Genomic DNA, 12,405 nt, shown 5'->3' with positions numbered 1-12,405 from the left:
AGGCTCGCGGTCGGTGGCCTCAGACCTAAGTGAAGCGAGCGAAGGTCGTGCAGCGGTCCGGTCGGCGCCATGTCGTTCTGCAGCTTCTTCGGGGGCGAGGTTTTCCAGAAGCACTTTGATCCGGGTACAACCTGTGACCTCCTGGCAGAGCAGCGGGGCGGGGGCGCGCATGAGAGGGGCCGTCGCTGCATGGTGCTGGAGCCCTGGAGTCCCGGGGATGGGGCGGCGAGTGGGACCGCGCGGGGAGGAGCGCGCGTAGATAGAGGGGATCACGGAGGAGGGAGGCATCTGGGGGGCTCGGAGAGTAGGGGGACCTGAGGGGAGGAGGACATTAGAGGGGTTCACTCTCCTGGAGGAGGAAAGCCTTTGAATGTGAACGTGGCCGTTTGCGGGGGGAATCAGTGGGGTCAGGGTACAGGGGAGGGGGTGGTGGGGCTCCGGGTCAGGATCTGGACTTCGGAGGGACGCGGTGGAAGAGGGCCTTGTCCAGGGGCAGCGGCTGCTCCCTCTCTCTGATGTGACCCCCACCCTTTCCCCGTCGCCGTTTCCTGGGACCCGCGAGGTGAGCCAGAAGCACAGAACGTCCCGTTCGGATCCGAATGTGCTGGCCTTGGAGCCTCCCCGACCTGCACGGCCCGGGTCGGGTAACCAGGAGTGGCCCGTGCAGTGAAGTTTGGCCGGGCAGCCTGGGCGGGGTGGGGGAGTGGGTCTGGGAGTGGTTTGTGGCGTGGCCAGCCCGCAGCACTGGCTCCAGGCTCTGAGAAGCCCTGCTGAGTCCCCTTCTGGGCCGGGCTGCTTGGTAATGGACTAATTTGGTAAAAAAACGTGCCATAGGCGAGACTAGGGCAGCAACTTACTTGGGATGGAGTCTGTCGGGTATCAGCTCTCCAGAGCACTAGGCTCTGGCGCTGAGCATCTGTGGATATCTGCTCTGACAGAGGACCCTCTGGGCAAAGCCATCCCCCGAAACCCTCTGGCCTGGGACCCTCAGGCTGCTCTGCCAGGCCGGTAACTGCAGCAGCTCCTGGGTCCTCTTTGCTTCCTCCTGCAGTTACTGGTAAAGGCTGAGTAGCTCAGGGACTCCAAGGGAGGCTGTCCCTGGGCCAGGTAGTGGGTAAGGGATACCTGCTTCCTGTTCTGCCAGTCAATCTCCCCTTCTCCCCCCATCAAAGTGCTCTTTTTTTTTCTTTTTTCTTCAAAGTGCTCTTTTGAGGGTAGGTTAAAACCTGTTCTCCCTGGCCCCCTGTCTGGCCTGGAGGCCGTTCTCTTTGGACAGGGAGAGCCAGCCAGTGGCTATGGCTGGGAGTCCAGCTCAAGGCTTCGCCGAGCAACAGGACAGCCACTTGGGAAGGGAAGGGGGCTAGGTGGTGGTGCTGGCCATGTCATAGCCTCCACTGTGTGGGGCCTGTGAAGGGTGAGAGTGCTGTGTCCTCATCGGACTTCCTGTGTTTCTTCCTGGTTGCACACCCTCTAGCTGAGTGGTTCAGGTTCCTCATTGTACAATGGGTAGGTCTGTATCACAGGGCTGCTGAGAAGAGTCAATGAAATAATAGTGAAAAATGACTCTCTTGGTCTCTGGCACATGCTCAGAACCACTAAATGTGCCCTAGCCGGCTTGGCTCAGTGGATAGAGCGTCGGCCCGCAGACTGAAAGGTCCCAGGTTCAATTCCGGTCAGGGGCACATGCCTGGGTTGCAGGCTCGATCCCCAGTAGGGGGTGTGAAGGAGGCAGCTGATCAATGATTCTCTCTCATCGTTGATGTTTCTATCTCTCTCTCCCTCTCCTTTCCTCTCTGAAATCAATAAAAAACCAAACAAACTCCCTACTTAAAAAAAAAAAAAGAACCACTAAATGTGAACTCAGTGGGGTGTCTCCCCCAGTTCCCAGGTGGGGGTGTGGGGAGGGTGTGCACCTCACTGCGACTGGGGAGAGTGCTACGTTTTACTGGGCCAAGGATTTGGGAGCTCACCCCAAAGAGGCTGGAGGCAGCGTCATTGCTTCTGCCTCTCCTTCCGCCTCCAGGTGTCTACGTGTGCGCCAAGTGTGGCTACGAGCTCTTCTCCAGCCGCTCCAAGTATGCACACTCATCGCCATGGCCAGCCTTCACGGAAACTATCCATGCTGACAGTGTGGCCAAGCGTCCAGAGCACAACCGGCCCGAAGCCTTAAAGGTGAGTGGTAGCAGTAGGGGTGGGAAGGGGGGTGTTGGCCACCCCTTCCTTCTGCTCCCCCTGCAGCTCTAGGGGCTTAGAGTCTGTCTACCCCAGGCCTCTCCCCTCAGCCAGGGAAGCTGCCACCCCAAACTATGAGACCGCCTGGGGTCTTGGTGGGAACAGGGAAATAGGGCGACTTTCCTGCGCAGGCTCCAGGATGGAGGTCAACCTCTCCCGCCATCAGTTGCCTTGGGAAATGGGCATGGGGAGGACATCGTCCGCTGGTGGCAGGTGGGGCCATTGCTGTGGTTATTTTGTGGCCGGAATCACGTGGCTGTTTTTCTGCTCTTCCCAGGTTTCCTGTGGCAAGTGTGGCAACGGATTGGGCCACGAGTTCCTGAACGATGGCCCCAAGAAGGGGCAGTCGCGCTTCTGAATATTCAGCAGCTCACTGAAGTTTGTCCCTAAGGGTGAGTGTGCCTTCAGGAGCTGGGAATAGGCCTGACATACGTTTTAGAGGCTCTTGGCAGGGGGCATACTCCTCTCATCCACTTACAGTGACAAAGTGTGGGGACAACAAAGCACGCTGCAGGGCTTCCCACGGCCACCCCAAAAGACAGCTGCAGGACAGGGACAGAGGAGCAGATGTCCTGCCTCCTGTGCCTGGTTGATCACATGTCTCCACAAAAGGGACACCTGAGGGTGAATGAGGCAAAGGATTTTCTCCAGAGATCTGGCTCTTCCCCCTGACTAGAGTGCACCTGGGGCCTGGCACGTAGTAATAGCTCATATAGGCACTTCTGTTGGCAGTATTTTTATTATTCCTACTATGTTTTGCGGGGTTGTATTTCATTTTCCTGCATTTTATCTAAGCTCAGCCTCCTCTCTGGCCTTTGCTCTCCTGGTCACACAAATGCCCACAAATCACCTCATGTCTGTTTGCACACCCAGCCATCCTTGGGACTCCTCCCAAAACTTTGTAGCTCAAATCTCCGTACCTTACTTGCCACCTGCGAGACTGTGACCAGTCCCTAGTCCGGTTCATCCTCTGTAAAATGGGGCTGCTGACAGCACCTGCTTGCTGCATCATTGAGGTTAAACTAGGGTGTCCGTAGGGGCTGGTGCATGATGAGGTGCGAAGATGCTTTTGTCCTTTTGAGTTACTTAGCTTCTGTCTGTATGCAGGAAGAAGAGGCTCTAGGTTGTGATGGGGCACACAGTCTCCCCGAAGCTGGGTGTCTGGGTCCTCTCAGCTCCCCGGGCTTGCAGGCGGGAGTGGCGGGTGTGAGTGCAGGGGATAGTATCTGAAACATAATTGAGCAAGGATTGTTTTTTCTCTCCCCTCCTTCCTTTCTTTCAGACCAAGAAACTTCTGCCTCCCAGGGGAAGTAGGTGGGCAGCCCTCGGCCACCCCAGATGGCCACTGCAAGGTGTCCACTCGCTGGCCACCCTTACTTGGAATTGAAACCCTGGACATTCAAACAGGGAAGGGGATGGCTGAAACATCAGGAAGGCTCCCAAGGCCTTGACCCTGCACTGGTTCTCCTTGGGAAAAGTACCGGTTTGCCACCAATGGCCCATATCCTGCTGCCAGGACGGGCCTGCAGGGCCCCGTGTCGGCTCATCTTGGCCTCAGGGAGGTGGGTTCTAGGCTTGGCTCATCTGTGAATGACACTGCACCCCGCCTTTACTCCTTCTCAGTCCACTGCCCCCTTCCTGCCTGTGGGGCCCAATTCGGAGATGGACTCTGGCCTTCACCAAGGCTGGTGCCCATCTCCCTGAAGCCATGCCAGGAGACAATGCCAATGGAGGCGGCCCCAGCCAGCTGCTCCAGCCTCAGTCACTGCATGATTCACTCTGGTTAAACCCTTCCAGGCAGCCAGAGTGTTGAAGATCTGTGACCTGTGGTGGGAGTGGGATGAGGGGACAGACCTTAGATCTCTCAGATACGAGAGGAGAAATTCTGAACCGTGTTTCACAATCTGTGTGGCTGCTGCTTGCCTCACTTGGGCTGAGGAAAGCATCTATTGCTCCATTACCTTGACTGCCTAAAGTTGGGGGTTCTGGAGCTCAGCCTACAGTCCACACATTCCCAGGGCACAGCGGCCACGCTTCATTGCACATGCACTGAAGTTCTTGCCATCTGGGAGGGTGGGTGATGCTGAAACCCTCCTTCCCATCTTGAATCCTCTCTGGAATAATTAGGAGATGAATAAACAAATGTAACCCAGGCCTGCTCTGTTTATTAACAGCATCAGAGATGCCAGGAAACAAGCGTCAGGCTTTGCACAATTGCTTCATTTGTTCCAAAAATATTTATTGAACATGTGCTTCGTGCCAGGTTCTAGCCTTGGTGCTGCGGACGCAGGCACGTGCAAGACAAACAGGGCCCTCAAGGTCTTGTGGCATAGTTGAGGAGACAGTAAATTCACGTCAGATGACGAGAAGGGCTGTGAGCAACTACAGCAGAGTAATGATGCTAGGATGTGTGGCGGGGGTGATCAGAGGACTGTGCTTTGGCTCCAGTGGTCAGGGAGGAGGGGTCATCTCAACTCAGCAGTGACAGCTGAGAGAAGCAAGAAGAGCTTCCCAGGCAGAGGCACAGCGTGTGCTGAGGCACTGAGATGGCAGTGAACATGGCATGCCCCAGGCCTTGTAGGGGGAGGTGCATAATGTGACCTATGAGGAGGGGTGCTATACTCCAAAAGAACTACATGGTCTTTGCAATGTATGTTGACACGTCTGGGGAAAGTGGGAATAAATATTAAGATATTAAGGGGAGGGATAATGGTAGAAAGAACATAAAGTTGGATGAGGCTGAATTTATTGATAGGGGCTCACTGAGCAGAGATTCTGAATTTAATGTTGAGGGTAGAAAGGGTCCTAATAGTTTGTTTAGTTGGCTGACATGGACCAAAAGGTGGCCCACACTAAGTGGAGTTGAAATGCCAGACCTGCCTTAGAACACTCTAGAGAAAGGGATCCACAGGCCTAGGGAGAGTGGAATGCTGCAGTGGATTTGTCATTTAAGACCTACCCTGGGAATGTCCAGAGGACACACCTTTCACCACCAGTGCCAGGGAAGCCCCAGCATCCCAGAAGAGCTCTGTGATCACTCGTCTTACATGAGAGCTGCTCCCATGGAATGGGGAAACCTAAATGCCGTGGGGGACATTGGATCCTGAGATGTCAGGGTCCAGGTGGAGGCACTTTTAATGGCCAAAGTCGAGGTGGGCGTGGTTATCCTAATAGATAGAGTCAAAGCAGGATCAGACTCTTATTGATGTATGGCATTGGCTAGCTGATCATCTTGTAGGGGGAGGTGCATAATGTGACCTATGAGGAGGTGTGCTAGAGAACTGCTCCCATGAAATGGGAAACCTAAATGCAGTGGGGGACATTGGATCCTGAGATGTCAGAGTCCAAGTGGAGGCACTTTTAATGGCCAAAGTTGAGGTGGGCGTGGTTATCCTAATAGACAGCAGGGTCAAAGCAGCAATCAGAGTCGACTCTTATTGATGTATGGCATTGGCTCGTTGATCACGATGTCCCTAGAAGGGAAATAGATGGGAGGCCTACTGAATTCTTACTTGATCTGTATAAGCAGAAGAATTCTAGGTCAAGAGAACAAAAGTCTAACTTGAATCATAAAAACAGTCATGACCTCTCAATTCCCAGACTTCAGACAGTTTACAGACCCAGAACTCCCAGAATGAAGGGGAGGTCGGGACCCCTTAAGGAAGAACTCTGCCAAAATGTATCCATTAAGTTTTCTTCCAGTTGAAATTTCCTAAAGGGACCTAGACCTGCACCCTTTTATCAGAGTGCCTGTGTGGGAAAAGGAAATAATCAGACATTTGGGGGACTCTGGACACTGGCTTTTAACTGATACCACCCAGTCCTGGCTGGGTAACTCGGTGGGTTAGAGCACCGTCCTCATATGCCAAGGTTGTGGGTTCGATTTCCAGTCAGGGCACATACAAGAATCAGCCAATGAATGCATAAATAAATGGAACAACAAAACTCTCTTTCTCATCAATAAATAAAAAAATAAACTGATACCATCCAGGAGACACATTACTGTGTCAGAGAGAGTAGGGGCTTGTGGAGGTCAGGTGGTCAATGAAATTTTAGCTCAGATCCATTTCACAGTGGATCCAGTGGGTCCCCACACCCATCCTGTGGTTATTTCCCCAGTTCTTTTCTTTCTTTCTTTCTTTCTTTCTTTCTCTTTCTTTCTCTTTCTTTCTTTCTTTCTTTCTTTCTTTTAAAGAATTTTATTGATTTCAGAGAGGAAGGGAGAGGAAGAAAGAGTGATGAGAATGAGGGAGAATCATTGATTGGTGCCTCCTGCACGCCCCCTACTGAGGATTGAGCCCACAACCTGGGCATGTGCCCTTGACCATAATCAAACCCCGGACCCTTCAGTCTGCAGGCTGACGCTCTGTCCACTGAGCCAAACTGGCCAGGGCTATTTCCGCAGTTCTTGATGCATAATTGGAATGGACACACTCCAGCTGGGAGCACTCCCACTTGGGGAAGAGGGAGAAGCTACCCCACCCCCTTTCTCCCGCAGGCCTGAGGGCAAAGGTAGTGAGGTAGGAGGACAGTGGGGGCCCCTCTTTAGCCAGCTCAATCCTCAAAGATTGGACGCTTCCCTCCCCCAATCTCCAGTGATGGGCCAGAAACCCAGCTCTGGGGTGAGATCACCTGGCTGGCTCACTTGCTGGGACCTGGTGGCCGAAGCTCATTGGGCAGCCTCAGGCAGAGCACTTAACCTTGCTCTTGTCTTCAGAACCCAGCCTGTCTCCTTGTTGGAGACAGGAGAGCCATGGGGGGCTGACAGGGGGTGACAGGGGGTGGTGGATTCTGAGGTCCTCTGGCATGGGAGCCCAATGGAGAGCCATGGGCAGGGTCTGGCTGCCAGGGGCCTGGTGAGGGATGGGTATCTCATGTGGAGTCATAAATTATCCCCCAACACTTCCTCCTGTAGCTTACACCATAACCTCTGGCCTGCAGCCCCGTTCCTCCTTGAGAAACAAAAGACTCTTTGAGAGCCCAGCCCCTTCCACTCCAATGCACCCTCCTTGCCAGAGTTGCCCTCAGGCACTGCCTGGTGAGCTAAGGGCTGCTTTGGGGACAGCTGGCTCCTGGTGCTCTACCATTGTTAGTCAATAGCAGCCACCAGGCCAGGCCAGGCAGGTCAGTGCACCCCGGGCAAGGGATGGGTGGAAGAAAGAAGAAATCATCTGGGTCTCATTCATCGGCTCAGAGAAGCACTCAATAAATGCTTGCAGAATGGATGAGCTAATGGACGATGCTTGGGACTTCTGCTCACCTATGACTTTTGCTTCTTCTGAGTGACAAGTGCCAGGTAGAGCAGAGACCAAGATTGGGGGTGTGGCAGTTAGAAACGACTTCTGCTCACCTATGACTTTTGCTTCTTCTGAGTGACAAGTGCCAGGTAGAGCCGTGACCCTGATTGGGGGTGTGGCCCAGGGCAGGTCCCGTGGGAAGCCCCTGACGATACCTGAGGGTAGGGCAGACATGTGGGAGAGTGCGCCTGGGGGAGTCGCCAAGCCAGACGAAGGCCACCGAACCCCCAACCCCATAAGAGGTTCTGGTGGGGGCCCAGCGCGATGACTTCCATCCAGGTCCTCTGATTCTCAAGGTCGCAGAGACTGTGAGCAAGACTGACCGGCAGGGGGCGCGCTCACCCCGCCCCACTGCAGTTTCCGGAGGCCGCGGCGGGGAGTTGGGGGGCGGCGACGACAGGTCCGACTACCCGAGCGGATCCCAGCGCCCGAGCCCCAGCCCCTCAGCCACACCGCCCGATCTGCCAGTGCGCCAGTGCCCGGGACGCACGAAGCCTCCTGGCGCCCGAGGGTGCGGGGACGGGGTGTCGGGGCCTCATTTGGTGGGGTGGCTCTTCCCGAGCCAGCTGGAGTGGGACAGAGCTGGGGGGAGTGGGGGAAGGAGCAGGAGATGGGAACAGGATCGGGGGACGCTCCCAGCCGCAGCCGGTTCTCCAGGGCAGCTGGGTGGGACTCACCTGCACTTACACCCTGGCCGCCTCTCCCTGCGGCCCGCCCATGCCCGCACATTGCACCTGCTGTCAGCCTGGCCCACTGGGGAGCACCAGGTTCTGGGCTTCCACCTCCCACACATCTTTGCCCGCGTGTCTCCCCCACGATAATGACAGCGCCTAGCTAGCCTCCCCCAACCGGTGTGATCTTTGCAAAACAGTCATCAGACCAGGTAACTTCCCTCAGTGGTTCCCACAGGCTCTGCTTGCTTGGTCCACAGACCCCACTTCTCCAGCTTGATCTCCCACTCCACAAATGACAGCAGGCTTATTTCTAACTACGCTGTTTTTATGACCCACATCCCCTGCACCCAAACCTCAGCAGCTGGGCCTTTGGACCAGACAGACTAGCTCCTAGAAACATGCCCCCGTGTTTCTGCTTCCTAGAGTTTGTTATCCCCCCTCCGCCCCCGTGCCAGAATCCTCCTAGAAGCCTTGCTTGGTGGCTGTGCCCCAGTGGCTCTCTTTGTCCCCCACATGGCAGAGGCCCTGGGCAAGTCTCCCATAGGTGTGCGTGCACAGACTGGGTTCTTGCCATCCCCTTGCTGGTGTCACCCTACCCCAGGGCAATAGCTCCTCAATGCCAGCGACTAGGACACATTCATCTCATTTCCTTTCCCAAATGCCATCAGATGTGCATATAGTCAGGTTCGATGTGGTGGCCCATTGGCCAGGAGGAGGGAAAATGTGGGAGAGAGGGGATGCTGAGCTGCTCAGGCCACTGGGCCAAGTAAACACCATCCCTGAGGGAGATGACAAAGAGGCCAAGAGCACAGGGGGACAGAGAGGGCAAGTCTAGGGAGGGAATCCTGGGGGGCAAGGTCATGGTGGGAGGAAGGCCCAACCTGACCCAGCTGCCCAGCTATGCATCCCCTTCACAGACTATAATGATTCTTTGTGGGTGATTTTTATCCCCGTCTGTCTCCTCCACCTACCTATGAACTCTACAAGGGCAGGGACAGGGTCATTCTCCACACCTAACCATGATGAGTGTTCATGGATTTGCTGAGTGACTGAGCAACCATGTGTGTGTGTGTGTGTGTGTGTGTGTGAGAGAGAGAGAGAGACAGAGAGCAAGACTAAGAGAGTCTATTCTAACTCTCTATCCCTCTCCCTTCTTCTCTATAAAAAAAATCAGTAAAATATATTTTTTAAAAAAGCCCTAACCGGTTTGGCTCAGTGGATAGAGCATCGGCTTGCGGACTGAAGGGTCCCAAGTTCGATTCCCGTCAAGGGCATGTACCTTAGTTGCTGCACAGAGTAGCATCAGATGAATATAAGTATGTCACATACTGCCTCCAGCCACTCCCTCTGTATCCCATCTGTAGGAGTGTGTCCCCAGGAACACCTATCACCCTACCCAGGCCCTGGGCACTAGGACTTTGCTTAATGGAGCTTAGGGGCAAGAAGCATAGGGAAGACAGTTGGTGGCCTCCGGTGGCAGACAGGAGCAGGGGCTGCTGGGGAGGGGGCTGAGAGTTACCTGCAGGTAAGCACCCTCCATCTCAACCTCTCGCCCACGGCTCCCAGTGCCTGTCTCCGGGCGTGATTTGTTCCTTGTAAAATTGTTTTATCTCCAACCAGGACATTTACAAGCTACTTCTGGCTTCAAAGAGCGTGGCAGCAGCATTGCCAGAGAGGAGAGACAGAGCAGAGAGGAGATAGGGTCCCGTGGGGTCTGCCCCGAAGTGCAGGCTGCCTGCTGTCCTGGGATTCCTCCTCCACCTCTGACTCCAGTGGCTTTTTGCTTCCTTCGTCCCGAAGTGTGGTTCTTTGCTGGGCCCCCATCTCTGAGCCCAGGAGTCTTTGGTGTGTGTCTGGATGTAGGGGGGCGGGTCAGGGAAGCTAGAATCAGAGGGAGGACAGCAATTCCCTGTATAGGGGACACAGGTGGGGTCCTTGTTCTCTGAGGAGAGGGTGGAGGTCAATTTTGAAGGTACTGATGTCAGAGCAGGAAACTTCAACTTAGGGAGCACCCTGTTGGGAAGGGACAAGGAGTCTGAGGCCCTCGCCCCAAGATGATGGGCCCTGGGCCCTGGGCTCTGGGTCTTCCTGTGCACTGAGCGACACCTGTCTGTGTGTCTGTCTGGCCGACTGTAGGGGTGGGGTGCTTCCCTGGAACTGAAGGGGGATGGAGTGCGGCCCTCCCTAGGTGTCTTGTCTGCTGCCAGGCTAGAGTTGCTCCTGGAAGTAGGTCATTGGTGTATGGGGAGACTCAAACTTAGGGTTTTCCACGCTGTGGGGGCAGTGGTTGGTGCCTGGTGGCAGGCCTCTGACACTCCGATTTCTTGCCTGTTCATACACACATTCACATGGCCCTCTGTCCTCTGTGGAGCATGGGGTTCCTGAGCCTGATTCAGGCCCCTTGCTTTAAAAATATTTTTTTAAAGTATATTTGTATTGATTTCAGAGAGGAAGGGAGAGGGAGAGAGAGATAGAAATGCCGATGATGAGAGGGAATCATTGATTGGCTGCCTCCTGTACACCCCCTACTGGGGATGGAGCCTGCAACCTGGGCATGTGCCCTGACTGGGAATTGAACTGTGACCTCCTGATTCATAGGTCAACACTCAACCACTGAGCCACACTGGCCAGGCAGGCCCCTTGCTTCTGATGGAATGTGCTCGCAGTCCCCTTCCGGTCCCTGGGGCCCTCACCAGGGCATGGATGAACAGACCTGGCCCCGAGCCCCAGTGGCCTGATGTGAGGCCAATTGAATAATACCCAAACTTCCCCATGATGCTCAGGGGCTTCTACTCTCAGAGGCCTGGCTTGGAGCTGTGAAGCTAGGGGAGGGGGGTTGGGGTGCGGGCTGAGAGTTCTGTTTCTGTGGGACCCTCTTCTCTTGCTCTTTTAAACTCACCTTGGGGATAAAGGCTCTTACCAGCCCTCCCCTCTTGCAGAGGCGGGACTGCCAGCCTAGAAGGATGTCTGCATGGTAGTAAGTTGAGCTGGGCCAGGCTGGTGGGAGAGAAGAACTGGCAGGTCCAGCTGAGTTCCCCCGGGAAGCAGCCTGGGGCCTGGCCCCTGCCCTCCCGGAGAAGCAGGGACCAGCGGCAGCGGCCCTCTGTGCCGATCCCTCAGGAAGACCCAAGGGAAAAGAATGAGGCTGCAAGTTGGGGCCCATCCCGGCACAGGAGAGGGATCTGGCTCTTTCTGGCAAACGCTGCAGCCCTAGGCAGGCTTCCTGCAGGTGTGCGGCCGCTCCAGGTGGCTACTGAGCTGGAGAAGGCCTCCCTTCTCCCAACTCCTGGCTAAGGGAACCTCTTCATGGGTCCCTCCTGACACTGGGAATCTTGTCTCCATGGCAAACCCTTCAATGCCCCAGTGTCCCCAGGTCTAGCCGGTCACCAGGAATAAGACCTGGGTTCTGGCAAGCTAGGCTGGCTGGCCACTTTGAGACCAAGGAGAGCAAATTATGAAGTACTCAGGTCTCCTGGGGGGGGAGCAGCTTCAAGGGTACCCCTTTTGGTGCCGGGGTCACTGAAGTATGTCCACTCTCTCCTTCTCATGAAGAGCCTAGGGGCTGGGCACCAGAGAGGCGTATTACTTTTGTTTTATAAAGTAGGAAAGTGAGGTCAGAGACTGGATACCTGCCAAGGTCACCTGCTTGGGTCGGGGGTGGGAGGCAGAGCTGGACATAAATCAGGTTCCAAAGTCTTTGCTGTCAGCACTGTGCTGTGGTGCTGTCTCCAGCCCCAGGGATGGGCTCCTGATCCCCACCTTGTTCCCTACCAGGGAGAACTAGGAGCTGTGGGCTCTGGGGTGGGTGAGGTAGGTGGGTTAGACATCTCCTAGGGACCCCTCCCTGGGAGGAAACCACATCCTCTATACGCTCAGGCAAATCTGGCATCCAAAGTGGAAAAACCCCACATAAATCAACGACAGCTGGGCCAGCCCTTGGCTGCAGCCCCCTCCCCTTGGAATTCCGGCAGGCTCTGGGAGTAGGTCTGGGGGTGAGGGTGTGGTTCTAGGGGAGGGAGTTCCTGGAAGCCCCTCAAGTGTGAAATCTCCCCCAGCTGCCTCCCAGGGAGGTGGTTATTAATTAATTTCCAGAGGGATGCAGCTTCTTGAACATCCAGCCCTGCTGCCTATGGGTACCCTGGCTGGGGTGCCCATCTTAGGGACCGGATGGTAAAAAGGTAGAGAGGGGCATGGGAAAGGAG

General features: G+C 55.3%; 1 protein-coding gene across 1 annotated transcript; it reads left to right on the top strand.

Moving 5' to 3' along the window:
* Window positions 1–6: 6 nt before the first annotated feature.
* MSRB1 (methionine sulfoxide reductase B1) lies at window positions 7–4,385 on the top strand. The gene is made up of 4 exons (XM_005866566.2): window positions 7–124; window positions 2,024–2,172; window positions 2,510–2,624; window positions 3,515–4,385. The coding sequence occupies exons 1-4, from the start codon at window positions 70–72 to the stop codon at window positions 3,544–3,546; spliced, it is 351 nt and encodes a 116-aa protein (XP_005866628.2). The 5' UTR covers window positions 7–69; the 3' UTR covers window positions 3,547–4,385.
* The last annotated feature ends 8,020 nt before the right edge of the window (window positions 4,386–12,405 follow it).

Source organism: Myotis brandtii, unplaced genomic scaffold, assembly GCF_000412655.1.
Source record: "Myotis brandtii unplaced genomic scaffold, ASM41265v1 scaffold233, whole genome shotgun sequence".
NCBI lineage: Eukaryota > Metazoa > Chordata > Mammalia > Chiroptera > Vespertilionidae > Myotis > Myotis brandtii.
Note: the sequence above shows the minus strand (reverse complement) of the source record. Positions and strands in the feature narration are given on the sequence as shown.